The 25,724-nt window shown below is 35.3% G+C and overlaps 1 protein-coding gene across 4 annotated transcripts in view; it reads right to left on the bottom strand.

The window, feature by feature from the left end:
• The window catches only part of PLEKHG4B (pleckstrin homology and RhoGEF domain containing G4B), a 227,204-nt gene that overhangs the window by 106,159 nt on the left and 95,321 nt on the right, over positions 1 to 25,724 (bottom strand). For all 4 annotated transcript variants that reach the window (XM_074206372.1, XM_074206370.1, XM_074206369.1 and 1 more), the window contains exon 3: positions 11,190 to 12,561. In XM_074206372.1, coding sequence (XP_074062473.1) covers positions 11,190 to 12,561 — 1,372 coding nt within the window. The remainder of the gene's footprint in view (positions 1 to 11,189; positions 12,562 to 25,724) is intronic.

Raw genomic sequence — 25,724 nt, 5'->3', positions numbered from 1 at the left:
CACAGCAATGAAAAGCTGATGATAATTTGAGGGATAGATAGTGGCAGATTGGAATGAAACTTTTCTAAAGAAAGCACTTATGTGATCTTTTGAAATGACAATATATCATATAAATCAAGCAACCAGAACAAGATTCCAGTTATGCCTTGCATAGAGAAGTGACTAGATCCTCGGTTATTTTTAAATTAAAGAACTGGATCTGAACATGACCTAATAGTATTGCTGAAATTAGGGGCCAAATGGCATTTGTGACCTGGCCATTCAAAACTACACCTCTCAGATAGTATCCAAACATAAAACTCCACTGGATAACAGTCTGACCACCTAAGTATAATATGACTTGCATATTAGGACTTTAATTTTTCAGAAAGTCACATTTTTTTCCAAACATATTCAATTTTTTAGATTTTTTTCAGTGACATTTTTTCTCAAACATTCAAATTTTCCAGAAAATTACTTTTTTTTCAAATAAATTTGATTGCTTTGATGATACAAGGAAATGGTACAGCAGAGATCAATCATGTTATTGGCCTTCTATCCAACTGCATGCTTTCAAATGGAAAGTAATGAATAAAGGGATATCCTTTAATTTGACATCTAAAGTGCACAATATTTTGTATTATGGAAGAAAGGGGGAAAAATATTGAGCATCAACAATTATATGAATATTGGCACTCTTTCTACTTTTTGCACACTGTAATTATCAACCTCCTTCCAAAACACACACACACACACACACACACACACACACACACACACACACACATAAACACAATCCCTGCAACACATCCATTTCTCTTCTCTACCCCACTACATAGGTTTTATGAATTGCTATATGACTGAGGCTTAGATTTGCCTCATTGGTCAACTCTCTAATGATCAAATCTCATGGATTTCATGAATTGCTATGGTTGAAAGTTTTCTCAGTAGTGGCTCAATCTCTGCAACAAGTCTCTTTGAATCTGGTTAGACCAGAAATCACTCTATTGATTAATCTAACTAAAAATACATGTGTGTGTTTATGTGTGTGTGTATGGGTATGTGTGTATGTATGTATGTATGTATGTATGTATGTATATAGGCCAGTCTTGGGTCTTTATTCTAGTTTGGAAGGATTTTGGAAGGTAAGAGTTTGCCCTCTGCTGGCACAGTCTTTGGGAACCCAGGACCAGTTCCACATGGTGATGAAAAGGCATGATAGTAGAATGTTGATAGATGTAATGATGACAGCAGCTTACATTTTTACAGCTGTTTATAGTTTACATATAAACTATGGACAGTTAGGTTGTGTAATGGAATAGGGCAAGGTCTACAGTCAGAAATAATCATCTTGGTGAGTTCAAATCTTATCTCAGACTAGCTGTGTGACCCTGGACAAGTTATTTAACCCAATTTACCTCAGTTTCCTCATTTGTAAAATGATCTGGAGATAGAAATGGCAAACCATTCTAGTATCCCTGACAAGAAAACCCCAAATGAGGTCACAAAGAGTTAGACACTACTGAAACAACTGAACAACAATCATAATTTACATGACTACATTTGATCTCTACAACAACAACACTATGAGGTAGATTGTTCAGATATCAGCCCCATTTTCAGAAGAAAGCCTTAGAGATCAAGTGACTGGCCCAAAGTCATACAGCTGTTGAATGGCTGAGATGGGGCTATGAATCTGAGAGCACTGAACTGAGTTCTTTTCACTATACCTTACTGTTTCCTATAAAGAAAGTGAAAACAAGAGGTAGAATAGAGTAGATTCCCATCAGGAAAAGAATTAAACATTGCCCATGGGTGCAAAAAGTAGGATCAAGTTTAAAATCAGAATTACCAAAATAGGCTTGCCAAGTGTAGTATGTCAACTACTGATAATAATCAGTGTTTCATGCTGACCCAGATAAAAGTATATTATTTAGTTAATTAAATGTACTTGGCATCATGACATATATGAAGCAATAGTTTTTCTAAGAGAGCTATGGAATATCTGAAGAGCTGAGACAACTTTAAGACCTTCATGTTTTTTCTCATGCCAATAGTATTGCCCAATACAACCATTCCAAGCCAACAAGTTCTGAATTTGGCCAAATGATTAAGCTTTTGGAATGGCTATCCAGCTATACCACTGCATGGTCTAGTGACATTAATGATTACTCAATGAACTGGTTAATGGATCTACTGACTTACATCATCAGTAGATCTTAAAAATAATTTCAAGAAATAGTTTATATAAATATAAATGAAGAATAAGGATATTTGTATAAGTCCAAATCCAAAAACAAACTCTATTTTAGTCACAGACTTTATAAGGGGATGGATAGTACAATACAACTGATTACCATAGATAATAACCACAATAATAGTAATAATTTTCCTGGTTATGCTTTTTCTCCTTTCTTGTACTGAGCTTGTGATTGCATCACCATGGTGAGTTCCCAGTAAGAGTCTTCCTTTACCAATGCAGATTATTACCTTCTTTATAATCTTAGAGCATTGCTTAAGAGCAGCAAGAAATCAAGTATCTTGATCAAAAATCACAACTCTAGTTAGAGACAAGATTGCATTCAGAACTTTCTCATTTCAAAATCTTCTATCTACTTCTATCTACACATATATACACATATCTATCTATCTATCTATATATATATATTTAAAAACATATACATGTATATTACCATAATTTATAAAGTGCTTTAAAATTCTTTTCATTTGCTTTAAAAAATTTAGGAAGATATCAAAAATATTTTTTGATCCTGTTTTACACTTGAGGACACTGAAGTTCAAAGGAGTGATGGCAGTGGTTCAAACTTGGATGAAAAATCAATGGCATATACAGGAATCAAATCAGTTTTTGAAAGACTAGTGTCCTATCTGTGAGACCATTTTGTATCTCTACAACAGAATAAATGTGATATACATAATGTTGATGGTAGAATACCCAAATTTAAAATATGGACTAATTGGAGAGGTAGCATGAAAAAGTGGAAAGGGCACACGTCTTAGAATAAGGAGAGTTGTTTTCTAATCTAAGCTTGACTACTATTAACTGTGTGATCTTGAGCAAATCCCTTAACCTCTAAAGAAATTGGTCTAGCAATACACATGTGAAGAAACAAGTGAATGCAGACAGCATTTTTTGATCAGGTTAGACCAATGAGTTCCATTTATCTTTAATAATGGATAAAAAGAGTCAAACAACAAATCATAGAAAGAATCAATAATTTCTTCAAAGAGAATGATGTTAATGAAACAAGATACTAAAATCAATGTGATGCAGCCAAAGTACTTCTTAGAGGGGAAATTTTATATCTATAAATGCTTATATGAAAAACATAGAGAAAGAACAGATTAATGAATTGGGCACACATCTTAAAAAGTTAGAAATGGAACAAAATAAAAATTCCAAATTAAATATCAAATTAGAAATTCTGAAAATCAAAGGGAAATTAATAAAATTCCAAGTAGGAAAACTATTAGCTAATAATTAAAACTGAGCTGATTTTATGGGGAAAAAATAAACAGATAAACTTTTGATTAATTTGATTAAAAAAAGAAGAAAAACAAATTACTGGTATCAAAAATGAAAAGGTCAATTCATCATCGATGAAGAAAAAATTAAATTAATAATTAGGAGGTATTTTGCCCAATTATGTGCCAATAAATCTGATAATTTAAGAGAAGTGGATGAATAAATATATATATGTATACATATACATATATATAATACTTAAATAACTTCATTTTAGAAAAAGAAATTGACAAAATCATCAATGAACTCCCTAAGAAAAAAATCTGCAGGGCTAACTAAATGGATTTACAAGTGAATTCTACTAAAGTAAAAATAATATCAATTATTAAACCTAACCAGGTATTAAAATACAAATAATACCAATAATACCAATTATCCAGCCAAGTATTAAAGTACAAATAATACCAATATTATATAAGCTGTTTGGAAAAATAGGTGACAAAGCCTTTTATGATACAAATATCACATTATTACCTAATCTAAGAAGAGTCAAAACAGTCAAAGAAAATTATAGACTAATTTCTTGAATGAATACTGATGCAAAAATTTCAAAGAAAAATATTAGCAAAGAGATTCTAATAATTTATCAAGAGGATAATACACTATGGCAGGAATCCAGGGAAGGTTCACTATTAGAAAAACTATTAGTATAACTAACCATATCAGTAAGAAGAGCAATAGAAATCATATGTTTTTTTAAACTTTTAACAAAATACAGCACCCATGCCTAATGACACTTAGAGAGCATAGGAATAAATGGAATTTTCCTCAAAATGATAAGTAATATCTATCTAAAACTATTACCAAGAATTATATGCTATGAGGATAAGCTAGAAGCTTTCCCAATAAGATCAGGAGTAAAGCAAGGATGCCAATTATCACCACTAATATTAAATAATTTTCTAGAAATGTTAACTTTGTAATTAAGAGAAGAAAAAGAAATTGAGGGATAGGCAATGAAGAAATAAAATTATCACTTTTTACAGATGGTTATGATAGTATACTAAGAGAATACTAAAGAACCAACTAAAAACTATTTGAAACAATTAACTACTTTAGCAAAGTTTCAGTATATAAAATAAATCCACATAAATCATCAGCATTTCTTTTTATTATTAACAAAACTCAGCAGCAAAAGATAGAAAAGAAAAATTCCATTTAAAACAATTGTAAATTATATAATTTTGGGGGGGAGTCTAACTTCCAAGACAAATCCAGGACCTATCTAAATACAATTACAAAACATATTTCACATGATATAGTCCGCTCTAAACTACTGGAAAATATCAGTTACTCAAAAGTAGACCGAGATAATATAATAAAAATGACAATTCCACCTAAATTAATAGTCTTATTCAGTACCATACTAATCAAACTACCAAAAATTATTTTACAGCATTGGAAAAAATAATAGCAAAAATTCATCTGGAAAAACAAAAGGTCAAAAATAGTAAGGGAATTAATGAGAAAAAATGCAAAGATGACTTAGCCATATTGGATCTAAAACTATTTTATGAAGTGATAAACATCACAAGTATCTGCTATTGTACAAGAAACAGTCATAAATCAGTGGAATAGGTTAGTAAATAACTACAGTAATCTACTTGATAAATCCAAAGACTCCAGGGATAAGAGCTATTTGACAATTGCTGAGAAAACTGGAAAATAATAGGACACAAACTAATCATAGGCCAACATTTCACAATGAGTACCAAGATAAGGTCAAAATGCATACATGACTTAAAGTGAAACCAAAAGCATATTGACTAATATGATGGGAAAGGAAAATGTGAAATGTTGAAGAAGGTGTGGGGAAATTGAAACATTAATGCATGTTCAAAAATATTTACAACAGCTTTTTTTGTGGTGGCAAAGAATTGGAAATTGAGGGGATACTAATCAATTTGGGAGTGAGAAAATTGAAGAATATGAATATAATAAAATACTATTGTGCTATAGGAAATGATGAGCATGAGGATTTCAGAAAATCTTGCCTAGACTTACATGCTGGGTGAGATGAGCAGAACTAGAAGAACATTGTATACAGTAATGGAAATATTGTTCACCAAGATAGGTTTAGTTTTTCTCAGAAATAAAGGGATACAAGACAATTCTAAAAGATTCATTGTGGAAATGCTAACATTTAGAGAAAGAACTTTGGAGTGTTAATTCTTATCAAAGTATATTATTTTCACTTTGTTTTTTTCTTTCTCGTGGTTTTCTTTTACAATCATTTATTTAACAGGATTGTACATGTATAACATATCAAATTGCTTTCTTTCTCAGGCAGATGAGAGGAAAGTAAAGGAGGGAGAAAAATTTGAAATTCAAAATCTTACAAAAATGAATGTTGAAAACCATCTTTTCACATAATTAGAAAAATAAAAATTTTTTAAAAAGAAATTCATAATTCCTTTGCAATATTGTACATTTCTTTCAGCAACCACAAACTAATTCCTAACATTGTTCCATCTCTTTAATGCCTTAACAATTTAACAATAAAAACAAAACAATATTTTTAAACAATAGTTTCCCAGTGATACATTTTGTCTTTTTTGTACTAAGCATATGATTGCATCACCACAGTGAGTTCCTTTCCCAATACAGACTAACACCTTCTAAGTATTTAGTCTTAAAACATTCAGTTATTCTTTAGTCAATCCTGAATCTCTGTGATTCCCATTTGGGGTTTTCTTGGCAAAGATACTAGAATGATTTGCCAGTTCCTTATCTAGCTCATTTTACAGATGAGGAAACCAAGGCAAACAGGGTAAAGTGACTTGCTAATCCCTGAGACTGGATTTGAACCCATTAAAATAAGTTTTCCTAACTTGAGGACTAGTTTATCCACTGGGCCACCTAGCTACCCCTTTAGAACAATGCCTGAGGGGCAATAAGAAGTCAGGTGTCTTGGACAAAATCCTACCTCTTGCAAGGTATTATAGTATAATGGTGAGACTTGAACCCAGACCTTCTTAATTTCAAGACCTTATTCACTATTCCCTTTCAGAGTTCTATTGTTGCTAAATGGTTATGAATCATGAAACACCACTAAGTAAATGAACCAAAAGACAATGGAGATCTGTATGGTGGGTATAAATAGGTTGTAGAATATAACCCAAGATGATTTGCAGGCAAGAAATGACACAAAAGGCATCCTGATGGAAATTCATGAGCAGAAGAAGAGGTAGATAATCCAGGGACTAGTCTAGTAAATGAAAAGTTCAAAGACCAAAAGAAAGACTTCTAGGGTACTGGGAAGTTCCACTATGGAAGAACAAAATGGAAGATATGGGAAATAATTAAATAAGATGAGAAGTTAGGGATGAGCTGTGATTTTTGTACCACAGAGGAAGTGTTCTCATTGATGACATCATGGATATATCAGAGTAAATTGAAAAAAACCCAAACCATCAGTACTATATTTTTCAATACAGTCTATTTAGCTCATCCTAATGGAAACATAAACTAAAAAGTTGTCTCACCCAATTTAGGGGCACCAGAATATCTGAGCTGTTTATTTTTCCTTCTTTAATAGAAGAACAAAAACATAGTCATGAAGTTGATGTAGCAAACATCATGGCACCACTGAGGGCTGATACTGAAAGTCAGGGAACAAGAAGGATGGTACTATTTCTAAACAAGTTGTTCAGGTCTTGGTCAATCTAACAGCATGTGTTGTTTGACCAAAAGAAGTGAAGCCTGGGGCCCAGAAAATCCTAACCAATACTGTTGAAGAAGAAATATCTGTCTAGTTTTTTAAAAATGTTATTTGTTCCTGTCTGATATTTTCGGAGGGCCTCCTCAGAAGCATAGGCCTAATCAGATGCAAATTCCCTTTAATTGTTCAATGTAACTTCATTAAATGTAAATTCACCAAGATAAGACCAACCTCAGTCCATCTTTCAATTCCTCCTCCAAACTTCCTGCCTCTCAGTCTTCCAAAGTTTGTACCAGATTCCAGTAGAGGGGTTGGCGCCCCCCTTTTACTCACCTCTCCCTGATTCTTCCCTGCACAGAAAGCATATGGAATTCTGATGGAAATGCATGAGCAGAAGAAGAGATGGATGATCGAAGGGCTGGCCTAGTAAATGAAAAGTTCAAAGACCAAAAGAAAGACTTCTAGAGTACTGGGAAGTTCAACTATGGAAGATAAAATGGAAGACATGGGAAATAATTAAACAAGATGAGAAGTTAGGGATGAGCTGTGATCTTGTACCATAGAGGAACTGTATATAAAAGTTTGGCCCATGTTTCCCTTGGTGGGCCCCTGGCCCAAGCCACTTCTTATGGATGTTTTCCTGCCTCTTTTTCCCTCAGGTATTCTGTTCTAGACCTTTGTTTTTCAACCTGTCCTCCAGTAATTAATCTCTCCAGGAAAAAGTTTAATTTGTGAAATTTTCTCCTGAGCTTTCCCACCTCTAGGGTTATTTGTGAATTTTTCACTTCCAAGGACCCTGATCTTTGTGGCAGCACCACTCTTTCCCCTGCCATCAATACTAGGTTCCAGTATTAACTACCATTAATTAGCTCTATGGTTTTATGCAAGTCTCTATCTCTAAGGACTTTTCACATAAATTATGGGGTCTAGATTAAATGAAATCTGATGTCCTTTTCAGCTTTAATGTTCTATGGTTCTGGTTGTAAATAAATTTCTTGAAGATGAACAGCAGTCTAAGGTAAAAAGATTAAGCCCCTAAGTAATGGATTTATTGGCACATTCAACCATTTAGTTCTCAACCCTTCTACCCCCAAGACAAATAAATCAAATCAATAATTTCATTTCTCAAAAGCTGCCTCTTAAGTTTTAACAGGTTTGTACATGTAGTCCTCATTTATAATAGTTATCCTTTTCTACCACTGACTTGATGATAATGGCACAGGAGTATACTGCTAGCCTGGTAGATATTAAATTATGCAGAATTGGAAATTTCCTCCTCAGAATTCTATGATCATTTTCTATTTAGAAGGATTTAAATTACCTTGATAGCCCATGGGGAAGTGATATGGTTTTTCTTAAGGTTTTTTTTTTTAGTAAATTGGAGGAATTCTTAAATAGATTCTATGAACTTTTAAAAAATAGGTTTATAACTATTTAGATATAATTGTAATCTTATATACTATATTTTATACATAAAAAAGATTATTTTGAGAAGAGATCCATAGGCTTTCTCAAATTGTCATAAGGATACAGGACATTAAAAAAAGGGTAAGAATCTCTGTTATTCAGCAATCAGGGTGACCCTCATAAAAAAAAGCCTTTGCTTCAGAAGTAAATTCCACTCAATATTAGAATAAAGTACCTGGCCAGTCTTGGATGCTAAAGGATTTATGCCTCTAGACATTCAGCATTCCAAAAACTCTTGAGGGCAGGAAACAGGGACATGAGTGATTATGTGGAGGCACTGTAGACTGAATCACTAATTAGTTTGAGTATCCTTGCAATAAAAATATATTATACAATTACCTGAGGGGGGGAAAGAATAAAATGGAATTTCTCTAACTCTAAAATTACCCATGATAAAAGATTCTTCTGAGCCTGTGACTACTGATAAACAGCATTGCTTGAAGGCCTCTCATTCCTTTGGGTTCAACTATTGTGGAGACCTATATCAAACTAATGTACAGTGCAAAGAGTCTAAGGAACAAATTCTTTATTTAAAAAAAAACTTATTTGTTCTTCTTTTAGAAATGCTAATCATGGGGCAACTAGGTGGTACAGTGGCTAGAGTACCAGTCCTGACTCCAGCCTTAGACACTTAATAATTACTTAGCTGTGTGACTTTGGGCAAGTCACTTAATCCCATTGCCTTGCAAAAAAAGGAAGAAAGAAAGAAATGCTAATTATTTATTTCTTTTCCCTTTATTAGATCCATAGTCTGGAGAAATCTGGATGGGATCCTAGAGATTAGCCTGTCTAATCCTCTCATTTTACAAACAAAGAAACTGCAACTCAGAGAGAAATGATGTCTATCTTATTTTTTTAATAGGTTCATAACTTCAGAAGATTTTAGAACCTCATTTTACAGGTGAGGAAACTGGGACACACAGAAGTTAAGTGACTTGTCTAAAGTCATACTGGTTGTAAGTTTCAGAGGCAGTACTTGAGCCTTGCTATTTCCATTGTTAGTGAATGGTAATACATTAGAATTTTATAGTTGATACCTTTTATTTACTTTTTTAAGGATTTTTTTTTTTGGCAAGGCAATAGGGTTAAGTGGCTTGCCCAAGGCCACACAGCTAGGTAATTATTAAATGTCTGAGGCCGGATTTGAACTCAGGTACTCCTGACTCCAGGACCGGTGCTCTATCCACTGTGCCACCTAGCTGTCCAGCAGATACCTTTATAAGGCTATTTTTTCATACTAGCATTTGCAATGAAGGCAAAAGGTCTTAAACTGACAACTATTTATGATTAGTAATAAAAGTGTAAACAGGGGCAGCTAGGTGGCGCAGTGGATAAAGCACCTGCCCTGGAGTCAGGAGTGCCTGGGTTCAAATCCGGCCTCAGACACTTAATAATTACCTAGCTGTGTGGCCTTGGGCAAGCCACTTAACCTCATTTGCCTTGCCAAAAAAAACAAAACTAAAAAAAAAGTGTAAATAGAATTCAGATCAATGAATTTTCTAATCCAGGAATTTGTTTTTGTTGTGTCATAAGGAAAAAAATACATTTTACTCTTAAAAACTTAGATCAGCAACCCAGCAACAAAGTGAAAAATATAATTTAAGATCTTGGAAGCATCTTCCTTATTTGGACTTCTTGGACTAATTTTCCTAAAAATTGCATTTAAAGTTATCAACTGACGTGAATAATTTAGTAATGAAAAACTATAGCATTAGGGCTATAATTGATTCTAGCTTCTAAATATTGTGACTGGTACAGAAATAGTAGGTGCTTAATAAATATTGATTGATTATTTTTCAACGGATACAGTTTCATACTTTAGAAGGGCCAGAGTCACTTTAGAATATGTTTGAGCACCTGGCTAGATGAAGTTTGACAAGACTTATGATCAGAATGTTGCTTATCAAGCAATAACTCTAATCTTTGTGAAGTCTTTACTGAGATAATTTCCAAGGCATTATTGCCCTTTTATTTAAAGGGAAAAGTTGAAGCTAATTCAAAATATTACCATGACTTGTCTTTGTTTCCTGTCCTGAAAACTCCATCAACATCACATATTATACTTTAGAGTTACATGGGATAAGAGATAAATAATCACTAGACTTCTGGATGAGGCTAAGAAAACATTTACACCAGGAAGATTTTTTTTGCTGAATATCCTATCTATACATGTGTTATGCTCTGAGTCTGTGAGTGCATGTATAGTTTGGTGTGAATAAGGGAAGACACAGAACAATAATTTACCTGATTGTAAAGAGAACTGTCAAATTGATTTGTGGTTTGCAAAAGGAGTGATTATACAAACAACATTCACATCTTGAAGAGCTACACAGAAAGTTGAATAAATTGGCTGAATGAGTGAATGAGTCAAAATATATGTACGGAATAAAAAGTTATCTGTAAAATAATATTCTCTCTCTCTCTCTCTCACACACACTCTCTCTCTCACACACACACACACTCTCTCTCTCTCTCTCTCTCTCTCTCTCTCTCTCTCTCTCTCTCTCTCTCTCTCCCCTCTCTCTCCTGCATTACCTTCATCCTCTTTGGTGCATTTGTGACTTTCAACAGTGATGCAGAAGTGATTATTTGGGTCCAGTTTTTCAGGGCTTAAAGTTTGTCCATTTAAGAGCTTTTTAGGATTTACATTTGATGAATCATCTGAGGCTCGACGGGGGTCATGGCTTTTATCCTGGGAACTTTTGTGGGATCGATCCAAGGACTGAGACCTCCTGGGAATCACCCTCTTTCCAGATACAAAAGAAGATCCAATAGGTCCAAGTTGTTTTTCTGATGTCTGGGAACAGGACTTGGGACTCATATTTCCTCTAAGTTCTTCTTTAGGGAGAAGTCTCTCAGAAAGACAACTTTCTTTTTGAGTTAGTTTAGAAGCAGCCTTGACATCTGCTGTTTGTTCATCATTTATTTTAGGTGAATGAATGATTTGGTCTGAGATCTCCTCCGTTATTGACTCCTCTGAGCTGGAGCCAAGGTGCATTGGGTTTTGTAAGGCTTCCATGTATGATTTTCGAAATAAACGTCTGGTCTCAAAATACGTAGAGTCCCTTAGCTGCCGCCTCCTAGCATAAGGACTGCTTAAGTCATTGCTGAAAGAAATATTTCTTGGGCCAGTCTTCTTCTCCTCCACTGTATCAGATAATTCCTCAACCTGGAGGGCTCTCTCTGTCTTCTCACTCCTTTCAGGAGGTTCTGAAAGACCCCTCTCTAAAATAGGACACTCGTGAGCAAACACAGCAAGGTTTACATACTCTCCTTCACAATCTACGGTAGGGGTTCTGGGATTTTCTAAATCAGTTCTACATTCAGGAGAATGGAGTGGGCTGGACAGGTCACTCCCTAAGCTCCCTCGGCTACAGGACAGCGAGGCTTCCATGACAGTGCAGCCAGTGTCATTGGAAGTAGAGCTGCCTCGAGAATGGTCACTCTCCATGGTTTGTGTGGGTGACTGGGAATCCAGATTATGGAGATTCAATGTGTTTAACACTGGGCTGCCAGAATAATTATGAAGGATGGTTTCAGATGTAGGGACAAAGATAGGGTTCATAATGTTGCTCCATGGGGTGCGATAGACCACCGTGCCTGTGGTCAGCAAGCAGCTTTGCAAGGGAAAGCTGGTCCTTTCACAGTTCACATTTTCCAAAAACTCTGCCGTGAAGATGCATCCATACATTGTTTCAGGTACGGTGACTTCTTCCATTCCTTGTCCATGTTGGGCGAGGCATTTCAGAACCAACTTGGCAGATTGCTTCCCCCCTGCTACAATTTGCAGATAGAAATCTCCTGGTTTGAGCCGCACTTTGTGGAGGGATGCTAGCTGTACCACCACCTTTTCATGGATGCACAGGGGCCAGCCTTCATGGTAGAAAATGAGGCCTGTGTACCTCGCCTGGAAGCCAAGAAGAGAAAAAGAGAAATATCAGTGAAAACAATGGCATCCTTCCAGACACCCAGATACCCGGAGGAAACTCTGTCCATTGTCTTGTGAGGTCAGCATGATTCTTATGCAACTCTACTTCCCTCCAAGAGACAGTAATATTAACAAGTGAGCACATGTACCCAAGAGAACAATTAAAATAAAATCGTAAAACTGGCATGTTTACTGAGTATTGGGAATTCCTAGGAAGGATATTCCTTCTAAAACAAAGACTAGCAACTATTTTCTATTTATAATCTCTCAAGAGCTGCCTGGGGTACCAAGAAGTTCATTGACCAGTCAAGGTTGCAGTCACCATGTGGCAAAGTGCATAGAGTGTTGGGCTTGAAGTAGTTCAAATCCTACCTTCAATAACTACTAGCTGTGTTACCTTGGGGAAGTCACTTAATCTTTGTGCTCCAGTATCCTTCTCTGTAAGTAAAATGAGGGGATTGAACTCAATGGCCTCTAAGGTCCCTCTGAGATCTAGACCTATGATCCTAAGAGTTGTTCAGATTTAACACATGAACCCATGTCTTACTGATTCCAGCACAAGTTCTCTATATAATATGTCATGCTGCCTAGGAGAATTGGGTTTTGAAACGAGTTTACTAAACTTTTCATTGATGTTTAGTTGTATTCTACTCTTTGTGTGGATTTCCTGGTAAATATACTGCAGTTTATTTTATCAGTGAGGAAACTGATGCAAACAGGGTTAAGTGACTTGCTCAGGGTCACATAGCTAGTAAGTTGTCTAAGGCCAAATTTGAACTCAGGAAGTGAGTCTTCTTGACTCTGGGTCCAACATTTACTAAATTTAGATTACTTAATTGAGCATTTTTTGAGTCCTTACTTTTAACTCAGTAATGGCTTAATGCAAGGTAAAGTTTAGCAAATCCAATCAGGTATCTCAAGAGATTCTTGCCTCTTGAATTTTGAGACATTAGAATTCAAAATCAGAGAAACACAAATCCAGTGTCTTAATTTTAAGCTTCAGTAAAAATGAGAGCTCAGTGTTATTGATTAAAGTAGCAAATCACATGAGCACTACAAGAAAATGGTGCACCTTCCCAAAATTGTATCATCAAGTTATGAAATACTCTCTTAATAGCTTCAGGGTCCTACATGTAGAGTGACATTATTCTACCCATGTTAGGAACTCATGTTTTTTCTATAATGTCTGGGCTGCAAAAATAAATATTTAAATAAGTTTACTCAGTATAATAAAACATAAAGAGATACAACTCATGCTAAAAACTCAGATTATAAATATTCAATGGGAGATCAATTGAGAAGTAGGGCACAATTTCTATGTAAGAATATAGCTCACTTTATATGATATATGAAATATAGATAAAAAAAGTTTAGTAGCTCTTGGAAAGTTAGTCATTAGTAGGAATCTTTTGTAATTTGCATCCATTGTATATCTTTTGTGGATTTTTCCTGGAAGATTGTTGTTGACCCACTTATCTCCTTGAATATTTAGGGTTGACTTTGCAAAGGGAAAGGATGGTGAAAAAAAAGATTGAAAGTTTATTATATCATAAACAATTTAATTGCCATTGTTTTAAAGACAAAGGCAAAGGGTGTTTGATTTCTACTCTTAAAGATGTTGGTGATTAAAGGTAATTATCAGCAACTCATAGAATCTCCTGAGGGAAAAATGGTCCAACTTGAGATCTAAGAGAGTAATTAGAGACCATGTGAAGTCAAGCCAAAGTTTACTATGAAAACCAAATCCAGAAGCAGAAGTAAGGAAGCAGTCTGAAGTTCTGCAAGTTAATACTGTTATCAGGAAGAATATATTACAAAGGCAAGCAGTGATTGTAAGAAATGTGACAAGATATACTGAAGCAAGTGAAAGATGTAGTATAATCCCCAAAGAATCAATATTTGCTGCCTCCACATCTGTCTGCATGTCTCTTCTCATGCATTCAGTCATCACTAAATATTTTAAAAATTTGTAACATTATATTGATAAAATTTGTTTTTATAATATCTTTCTTTCAGAACATATCCCCTTTCCCCTAATCAGTGAGCCATCCTTTATTACAAAGAACAAAAATTGGGAGATAAGGAAAGTATTAGCAAATCTACTCAACACATTAAGAGTTTCTACTTTATATGTTTTTGTCCTTCATTTTCAAAGACCACAACTTCAGGGAGGTGATGCTGTGACAAGCACATGAATTGGATTTGAGTGTGTGTATGGGGGTGCTGTGCTAAGTCACCAGCCTCACTTTCTCCTCCAGAGCTATCTGAGTCCAGTGACCAGATATGAATCAGAATGACTGCAGATGGCCTTGGATTTGAGGCAATCAAGGTTAAATGACTTGCCCATGATCATAAAGCTAGTTAGTGTCAAGTCTGAGGCTGGATTCAAACTCCCGATCCCTTGACTCCAAGGCCAGTGCCCTATACACTGCACCACCCAGCTGCCCCCTAGTTCACACCAATAATCCCCTATTTCCTCAAAGAAGGAAAGCAGATGCATTTCCTCAACTATTCTTTTAGGAAAAGCTTGGTCAATTTTTTTTTTTTTGGCAAGACAATGGGATTAAGTGACTTGTCATTGGTCACACAGCTAGGTAATTATTATCTGAGGTCACATTTGAATTCAGGTCCTCCTGACTCCAGGGCCAGTGCCCTAACCACTGTGCCTACAAGCTGTCCCAAGCTTGGTCAATATTAATTATACATAACTCATTTCAGTTTTTTTCTTTTCATTTACATTGTCATAGTCAAGGGTTAGAGGTCCAATGGCATATAAAATTTCTTGGGATTCCCTCCATACTACAGAAGAAGTTTGATTTTTTTTCTTTTATGGAGTGTTTACAGTATCTCATTCTAAAATTGTGGTTAAGTATTTGGTCATAATTCTGTGTCATCTATTTGTTTTCATGTGCTATCTGTGGCTTCTGTAAAACTTCCCCAAAAATTTTTATGCCTACCCATGATTTATCAAAACTGCAATGGAAAAGTGGTGATATAGAGGGATAACTGTATTATTTTCCTCTCTCCTGAGCTTTAGTCCTAGATTACTAAATGCCTATTGGACATTTTGAGCTGTATATCCCTGAGACATCTTAAACCCAGCATGTCTAAAAATGAATTCATAACCTTTATCTCTTAACCCTTTCTTCTTCCAAACTTCTCAATTTCTTTCAAAGGCACCACCACCCTTCCAGAGTCTTCAGTCAATTATTTTTAATCTCTCATTTACCTTCACTCTAGATATTCAATCAAATGCAAAATCTTACCATTTTTTCCTAAACAGTAATTTTACTTTTTCTATTTATTTATATAGCTACCATCTTAGTTTAGTCCCATAACATTTCTCACCAGTACTCTCATAACTAATTTGGTCTTTCTTTGGTAAGTTTCTTAGCACTCCAGATCATCCTACGTAATGCTACCAATAATTTTTCTTGAGAGCATATCTGGGGTCGGAGGGGGCATAGTCAAAATAGCAGAGTAAAGGCAGGGACTCCTGGACCACTCCAAATACCTTTAAATAATACCTCTAATCAGATTACAGAGTGGCAGAACCCACAGAAAGACTGAGTGAAACAATTTTACAGCCCAAGATAACTTAGAAGATCTGTGGGAAGGGTCTGTTACACTGGGGTTAGAATGGACTCCAGCTCAGCCTGGCTATACTGGAGCAAACTCAGCCATCCAGAACAGTCCACTGGGTACCCAGGCAGTTTCCAAACCTCTCAGTCCAGGGATTGCTAAGGACAATTTGGAAGGTCAGTAGGAAAATGCTGCTGCTCCCGAGTGAGAGCAGAGTCCAGTCCAGAGTAGGCCTTAGCACAGCCCTGGCCCCTGGGACCAGAAGGAAGCCTGGGGAGCCACCCAAAAGTGAGCCACCCCATGGCTGCTTCCAGAGCACTCAGCCCATGGAAGGGAGATATTGGAGAGGTTTCTTTGCTTTCCTTAAGGCCCAACTTGTGACTTTGCCTATATTCAGATCCAGGTCACAGTCTGGGGTCAGTCTCACGGAAAGGAGCTTACAGCCTGTAGTGGAACAGAGACCTTCCTCACAGGTTCCGGGGCAGAATGGAGTGCTTGTGGTCACTCACGGTCCAGAGCACAGGCCAGGACAGTAGTCATTGCCTCTCATAAGACCTTAGAGGAATTGAGAATCTGCTGGTCCCTGGGGGGGATCCCCTGAAGACAGCTACAAAAACCCTCAAAAGCTTGGGAGAATATGTCCTCTACCCTGGAATATGTCCTCTACCCTCTACCTTAACAAAGTGCTAAAATCAAGTTATAGGTTAGGAAAATGAGCAAACAATGGAAGAAAAAAACAACCATACTTTGGTCCTTTGGAGCATCAAAACTCAGAAGATAGCAAAGTCAAAACTCCTGAATCCAAAGCCTCCAGGAAAAATATGAATTGTCTCAGGCCAAGGAAGCCATCAAAAAAGATTTTGAAAATTAAGTAAGGGAGATAGAAGAAAAATTGGGAAGAAAAATGAAAGTGATGCAGAAAAATCATGAAAACCAAGTTAGCAACTTGGTAAAGGAGATACAAAAAATATTGATGAAAATAACATCTGAAAAATCAGTTTGGTCTAAATGGAAAAAGCAGTCAAAAAGGAGAAGAATGTTTTAAAAAACAAAATTGGTCAGAAGGAAAAAGAGATAAAAAAGCTCTCTGAAGAAAATAATTCCGTAAAATGGGGCTAAGGGAAGCTAATGACTGTGAGAAATCAAGAATCAATAAAACAAAACCAAAAGAATGAAAAACTAGAAGAAAATGTGAAATATCTCATTGGAAAAACAATTGACCTGGAAAACAGATCCAGGAGAAATAATTTAAAAAATTATTGGACTAATGGACTAATTGGACAATTGGACATGACTAAAAGTCATGACAAAAGAAAGAACCTAGACTTCTCTTTTTCAAAAAATTGTCCAGGAAATCTGCCCTGATATCCTAAAGCATAGAGTAAAGTAGAAATTGAAAGAATCCATCAATCACCTCCTGAAAGAAATCCCAAAGTGAAAACTGCCAGAAATATTATAGCCAAATTTCAGAACTCCCAAGTCAAGGAAAAAAAATATTTCAAGCAGCCAGAAGGAAATAATTCAGATATCATGGAGCCATAGTTAGCCTCTACAATAGCAGCTTTTACAATAAGGGTCCAAAGGGCTTGGAATATGACATTCCAGAAGGCAAAAGAGCTTGGATCACAACCAAGAATCAGCCAACCGTACTCTTTCAGGAAAAAGATGTCCTTTCAATAAAACAGGGGACTTTCAAATTGTCCTGATGAAAGAGCTGAATAGAAAGTATGATCTTCAAGTACAGGACTCAGGTGAAGCACAAAGAGGGTCTATGGGAAGGGCAAATTATGATGACTTAATGATACTGAACTGCTTATATTCCTGCAAGGGAAGATGATACTGATAATGCATATGAACCTTCTCATTTATTAGGGCAGTTAGAAGGAGCATATTTAGACAAGGCAAAAGAGGCAGTTGAATTTGAAGATATATTAAAAAGATGGAATTATTAGGTGAGAAAGAAGTGTACTGGGAGAAAGGAAAAGGAGAGGTAGAATGGGTTAAATTATTTCATATAAAAGAGGCAAAAAATCCTTTTGCAGTGGAGTGAAAGAAAGGGAAGGTGAGGGGGAGTGAGTAAGCCTTATCCTCATCAGAAGTGACTCAGAGAGGGAATAACACACACACACACTCAACTGGGTATAGAAATCTATCTTTCTCTAGAGGAAATTAGGAGAAGAAAGGAATGGGGAAAAAGACAAGGGGAGGGGAGGAGGGTATAGGTATTAGAAGAAGGGAAGATAATGGGAGTCGATGGTTAGATACAACACACTTCTGAGGACCAACAGGGTGAAAGGGGAGAGAGAGAGAGAGAGAGAGAGAGAGAGAGAGAGAGAGAGAGAGAGAGAATAGAATAAATGGGGGGATGGGATAGAGGGAAATACAGATAGAATAGCAATTGGGGGGGGAAATATTGAAACAATTTCTCTGATGGATTTATGATAAAGAATTCTATCCATCCCAAAGACAAAGCTGATAATGTCTGTAAACAAGAGTGAAGCACACTTTTTTATCTCATTTATTTTTCTCGAGGTCTCTCATTCTTTTTGTTTATGGGGTTAATGTTACTATTACATGACTATTATAGTAATGTCTTTCAAAGCTACACATTTTCAACCTACACCAAGTAACTTACTTTCTCAATGAGTGAGTGGGGTGGAGGAAGGGAAAGCATTTGGAACTCAAAGTTTTGGAAGTAAGTATTAAAACTTGCTTTTGAGGGGCAGCTAGGTGGCGCAGTGGATACAGCACCAGCCCTGGAGTCAGGAGTTCAAATCCAACCTCAGACACTTAATTCCCTAGCTGTGTGGCCTTGGGCAAGCCACTTAACCCCATTGCCTTGCAAAAAAAAGCACATCTATCCATGTGATTCCTATATGCAATCAACTGTAGACATTTCTTATTGATTCCAGGACAAAAATATAAACTCCTCAATTTAGTTTTTGCAACTCTATACAACCTATTCTCCTAAACCTATCTTTCTAATCTCTATGGATTTTCTTTCTTGTACATTATGATCAAGCCAAACTAATCTTTCTTTGTTCTTCCCCCAGGATACTTCATCTCCTGAGAGACAGAGAGACAGAGACAGAGATGAGAAGAAAAAATAGCACAGGGAAGAGAATCTTGGATTAAAAGTCAAGATGTGAGTTCAAATCTTGCCTTAAACACTTAGTAGTTCTATAACTCATGAAATCACTTAATATTATTCAGTTATAGCTATTTATCTTGAAAATGGGAGTAAGTAGTATATGCATATCATGGAACACTATTGTTCTATTAGAAACCAGGAGGGATGGGAATTCAGAGAAACCTGAAGGGATTTGTATGAACTGATGCTGAGTGAAATGAGCAGAACCAGAAAAAACACTGTACACCCTAACAGCAACATGGGGGTGATGATCAACCTTGAAGGACTTGCTCATTCCATCAGTGCAACAATCGGGGACAATTTGAGGCTTTCTGCAAAGGAGAGTACCATCTGTATCCAGAGGAAGAACTGTGGAGTTTGAACAAAGACCAAGGACTATTATATTTAATTTAGGGGAAAACAAACAGGTATCTTATTGTCTGATCTTGTTATCTCTTATACTTTATGTTTCTTCCTTAAGGATATGATTTCTCTCTCATCACATTCAATTTGGATCAATGTATACCATGGAAATAATATAAAGACTGGCAAATTACCTTCTGTGGGGGGTGGGAGGAGGGAATTAAGACGAGGGAAAAAATTGTAAAACTCAAAATAAATAAAATCTTTATAATTCAAAAAAGAAAAAGAAAATGGGAGTAATAAGTGCACCTACCTCCTAGAAATTGTTGTTGAGGATCAAATGACATAACATATGTATGTTTGTGTGTGTGTGTGTGTGTGTGTGTGTGTGTGTGTGTGTGTGTATAGGTAAAACAATTAAGATGATGTTAATGGGGATGTAAATATGAATCTAATAGGAACCCAATTTCTGCCAAAGTGATTTCCAAAGAGTACTTGTAAGAAAAGAGTATTTCCCTGCCCACCCCCACCCCTACATCCCAAAGAATTGTTTTGGGATTTAAAAACACTGGATTATTGAATTCACTTGTGATTTTTCTTTATCTGGGCAATTTTACCAATCTACTCTTCTATTTTTCTAACCCAGTATGAATAGTTTTCATATGTACTGCTTTATAACATAATTTGAGAATTATGACTGCTTTCATCCCTTTGTACCTAGCTTTTTCCACCTTTGAGATTCTAGGTCTTTTGTTCATCCGAGTGAATTTTATTATTGTTTTATCTATACTAGAAAGTACAGACTTGGAAGTTTCATTGGTATAACACTATATCTGTAAATTGCTCTTTCTATTATTTACCCGTGCTCTATAGATCTATTGATGATTTTTATGTATTTTTTTGTTATTCTGCCTGTCACTTTAATGAAACTAATAATTTTCTCAATTTGTTTCTTTGCTGATTCTCTGGTTTTTTTCTAAATTACTCGGTTGTCCAGAAATGGTACATAGCTTTGTATCTCCTCTAAGCCTTTGAATTTCTTTCTTTTCTCTTACCGTTATATGTAATATTTTTATAACTATGTCAATTAGCTAGAGAGAGAAAAAAAAAAAGGGAAAATCATGTTTTGCTCCATTTTTTTAGAAAGCTCCTAGTATTTTCCTATTGCAAATAATGCTAAATTATGGGTACCAAGGTATATTTCTTACTCACATTAAAATATCTTTTATAGTCATAAGTTTACTAGGGGTTTTCGCATAAATGATTATTGTATTTTGACAAAGTCCTGCATTTATTAAAGAGTGTGAAATTGGGGGACTTTGTTTTACAATAGCATCAATTATGTTCATTTTTTTTCCTGACACTAAATCATCCTCACAATCTGACATTAATTCAGATTGATCATAATGAATAATTTTTCAGATATGTTATAGAATTTCTGAAAATATTTTTGCTTAAATTTTATGAATAAAAATTCATTAATGAGGTAAGTCTATAGTTTTTTATTATCTTTCTCTAGTGTGGCTATTTGGATTATATCTGTCTCATAAAAGGGTGTTTCACAGAATGCTTTCTCAATTTTTTATGAAAAATTTGTGTTCTATAAACATTTTATAGGATTTGTAACATTTAAAATGTTATGATTTTAAGAAAAAATCATGTTAGATTTTGATGAATTCTGAAAGAAATATATCTATAATGTTGGTATTATTGACTGTATCATTATAATATTCTATGGATTTACTTGAAGAAATAAATATATAGTATCATATCATCATTACCACCATCATTTATTGTTTTCTATCCAGAAGACTAGGAATGTCATGTACTTTCCTACATGTGGATGGAAAATATGTCACTCCAGGCTTTTGCACAATATTCCAGAGAGTTGCCCAGTAACTACAGTTGGGTTAATTCTCTTTCAATAGATGTATATTGAGGTGAAATGCAGGACATCTTAACTGAATTTTCTATAACCACAACAGATTCTAATGGTATATGAGGTAAATGGCTACATGTGTAACTACAACTAGGTTGGCAACAAGAGATTTGTTCCAGGTTGCCAAAATTAAGAGAACTTGAAATCTTTCAGCAGCAACCATACAAATATTTAAAATATGTTGGAAATTCTATAAAATGTTTATAGAAAAGTTAATACTTATGCCAAATAAATTTTTTCACAAAAATTTGAAAAGAAAGCATTCTACTTTTTATAAAACAAATACAGCTCTCATTATCAAACCAAAGAAGGACAAAGCAAAAAACAAATAAGCAAACAAAACACCTCTATAATATGGGATTTTACTTCTCTTCCCCTCCTACTTCACAATGGTTCTCCCCGAAGTGGATTTTTAGTATCTTAGCATTTTTCTACTCTCCCATTTACCTCTGGACCCAAATGAACTAGATATGTTTCTGCATAATGGTATTTTCTTTCCTCCTTATGATCATAAAACGCATCACCTTTTCTCCCCTAATGCAGGTAGATTAAAGCCTGATAATTTACTGAGAATTGCAGTCAATTAGAGGAAAAAACACGAACTTCATAAATTGCCATTTTTTTACCCACTGCCATTGAAAGGTTTTTTACCTTCTAGGATGATTTGTTCCATAGTCATCTTGTAGCAAACTACAGAAAGAACAGGAAGTATAAAAAGGTCAGGGAATGACAGATCCAAAAGAAGTGGCAAAAAAAGGAATTGGCACTTTTTTCTTAAATGGAGATGTTAACATTTCTTGCTTCTTCTGATTTCCTTTCACATACTTGACACCAAACATGTGACTGTGTTCATAGTTCCCGTTACCTAGCTGCCTTTCCTTTCAGTATCATATTCCTTTGTGATCAGAGTCTATTTGCTTTGAATTCCCTACATTGTCAAATGGGGTCTAGAATGAGTTACTGAATACAAAGGTGAAGTGCTTAGGAAGACAACGTCATTGCTAGCTGTGTCTGAAAAGAGAGATGTTGGAGGAAAGCGTTCACAAAGATCTGTTTGTCTGAGATGCATTATTTTATGTCTTCTGAAAGAGCCAGGAATTTGATTAGAACGCTAGGTCTACCTGTCAGGAACTAAATACTTTCTGTCTCATATTCCCCATTATAGTGTACAGGTTGTCTTTACACTCAATTGTTCTAAGAAATTATCTAGGTCATGAGTAGAAAAAAGTAAGTGATTTATAGTCAGAGCTGATCAGCCTCCATTACTTTACTACCTACGTGACCTTGGCCAAAACTTTTTGCCTCCTCTGGGTCTTGGTTCCCTCATCCACAAATTGATATTTGGATTAGATGACCTGTAAAGATTCTTTCAGCTGCAAAGCCTTCCTAGAGATATAAAGTCTTATGTCTAGGTATCCTCATCTGTAAAATAGGGATAATTATTACTATTATTAGCTCACAGGGTTGTTGTTAGATCTTTAATAGATCAATGTGAACCTCAAGAGAGTTTTCCAATGAGGTGTCCTTTACCCTGTTCTGATTTTATCAGTAATTTAGGGAAGCTACCAAATTTTAAAGTTAGAAAAGCACTTTACATATATATAAAATCTCATTTGATCCTGTTATTTGATGTCTGAGGTAGGTGCTATGATTATTCCAGTTTTATAGATGAAGAAATTGAGACTGAGAAAGATAGTAATATGTCCAGGGATTAAAAAATAAGGTGGAATTTGAACTCAGGTTTTACTGATTTCAAGGCCAATGCTCCAACCCTAACCTAAGTTGCCTCTTATAAATAATACAACCAGAATTCAAAATATCAGGAGACTAGAATTCTGGATTAAATCTAAAATGAGGACTTTTAGAGAAGAAATTTAACTTCTTCTATGTAGGTTTGAAAATTTTATTACATAAGGACAGAGTCAGAAAGATGTGGCTCAGCAACTGTTCATGTGAAAAAAGACCTTGCTTGAAGGGTTCTTCTAGCTCTGAATTCTATGATTTGATCTCATGGGAATTTTAGTGGACTTCAGTGAGTCAGCAATATGTTATAGTTGTCAAAAGAATGAAAATAAATTTAGGTTCCATCAATGTCCAGAATAAGGGAAGGGTATAATTGTTCTGTCATATTATGTCCTAGTTTGAACCATATTATGGAATTTTATATTCACTTCCAATAGTCACATATCAAAAATTATATTGACAAGTTAGAGAATATCTAAAGGAAGGAGATAAAAAAGGATACTAACAAATCAAGAATTATGAAATTGGGTTAATTAAATTTTCAATTTCTTATTCTGTTAACTGGGTATTTTATATTTCTATAGATATTCATTCATTTTATTTAAATTGTCAATTCTGTTGGCATATATAACTGGTCAAAACAGTTGCTAATAATTTCCTTTATTTCTCATTAATTTGTTGTGACTTTTTTCATTTTTAATTGCATTTACACAGCACTTTGTTTGCAAGTATATGGTGCATATATGTAATAACAATAACATAAAAATATATTATTTCATTTAATTCTCACAACAACTTTGGATGTACTCTTATCTCCATTTTTGATACTAGCAATTTGGTTTTCTTCCATTTCTTTTTAAATCAGACTATCTAATGATTTATCTAACTTATTGAGTAACAAGCCCTATGAAGGTCATGTGGAAGTGAATGGGATGTTTACCCTGCAATAGAATGACATAATAGCAATCTTCAAACCAATGAAGGAGGGATTCTACTGATTTTACTAGGCTTCTAAGGTCAGTATGAGGAGTGATAATTGGGAGGCACTAGGTGGCACAGTGGATAGAGCACTAGCCTAGGAGTCAGAAGGACCTGAGTTCAAATCCGACCTCACACACTTAATAATTACCTAGCTGTGTGACCCTGGCCAAGTCACTTAACCCCATTGCCTTGCTAAAAAAGAAAAACAAACAAAAAGGAACGATGATTGGAAATTACTCAAAGGCAAATTAGAGTGTGCCCACTATGAAATGAGATCCTTACAAGGCAGTAAGCTTTGCATCACTGTAGGTCTGAGTGGTTATTATTAGGAAAATTATGGAGGATGTACCTGATAAGATACATTTGGACAATGTGACCAAATGGACCAATTTGACTAAATCTCCTGCAATTTACTACTGCTTTGCTGCCTAGAAGAACTTTGTATCTTCTATAACAGAGATTTCATTACAGCTCTCCTTTCAAGGTTTTTGTAAAAAATTTAACTTGTTCTAATAATTGCCTTTTTTCCTATCTAGATAAGTACTAATTTTTTCAATTCAAATACAAAAACTTTTGGTAAGGACCTACAAACAACTGTGTTAGGATTTGGAATATAAAAATAGACAGATTCTTTGGCTTTAGAGAGCTTGAACATGTGATATATATGCAGATAAATATAATAAAAGGGAAGAGTATAACTGGGGCAAAGAGAGAGATCCAAAGAGGGATCAGGTTGAGTCTGAGGAATCACCAATAAGTTATTTTGGCTGGAACATAAGATACATGAAAAGGATATATGAAAGAAAGATAGGTCAGAACTAAGGAACTTTTACATGCCAGGTTGAGGAGTCAAAAGGATACAGAGACAGAAATATCCAACAATCAAATGGAGATGGAGGAGTAGAATTCTGGGGATAAATTAGGATTGAGTGTAAAGTTCTGAATCATCACTGTATAAGTGATAACTGCATCCATGAGATCAGATGAGAATACTAAGGGAGAGAGTATTGAGGGAGAAGAAAAGACTCTGCACAGAGCCTTAGGGGAAACCCATGTACAGAAGAGATGAGGATGATAATGACCCAGCAAAGGAAACAGAAGAAGCTGAGAGGAAAGAAAGTACTTAGAAGGAAGAGATGTTGAATACTGCAGAAGGGTAAAGGAAAATGAAAATTCAGAAAAAAGTCATCAGATTTAGCAAATAAGAATATATTGGTGGCCTCTGATTTTCTGTTTCTAAATCAGTTTCCCATATATGATGAAAGAAAGTCCCCCAGACCACCGTGTTTCTATTTCTAATATAGTCTTGCAGTTTCCCTTTCTGTATGTTTTCTTGTTGTTTTCCAGTTGTTTCCAGTCCCATTTGGGGTTTTCTTGGCAAAGACATTAGGATGGTCTGCCATT

The sequence above is a fragment of the Macrotis lagotis genome, chromosome X (genome assembly GCF_037893015.1).
Source record: "Macrotis lagotis isolate mMagLag1 chromosome X, bilby.v1.9.chrom.fasta, whole genome shotgun sequence".
Classification (NCBI taxonomy): Eukaryota; Metazoa; Chordata; class Mammalia; order Peramelemorphia; family Peramelidae; genus Macrotis; species Macrotis lagotis.
Note: the sequence above shows the minus strand (reverse complement) of the source record. Positions and strands in the feature narration are given on the sequence as shown.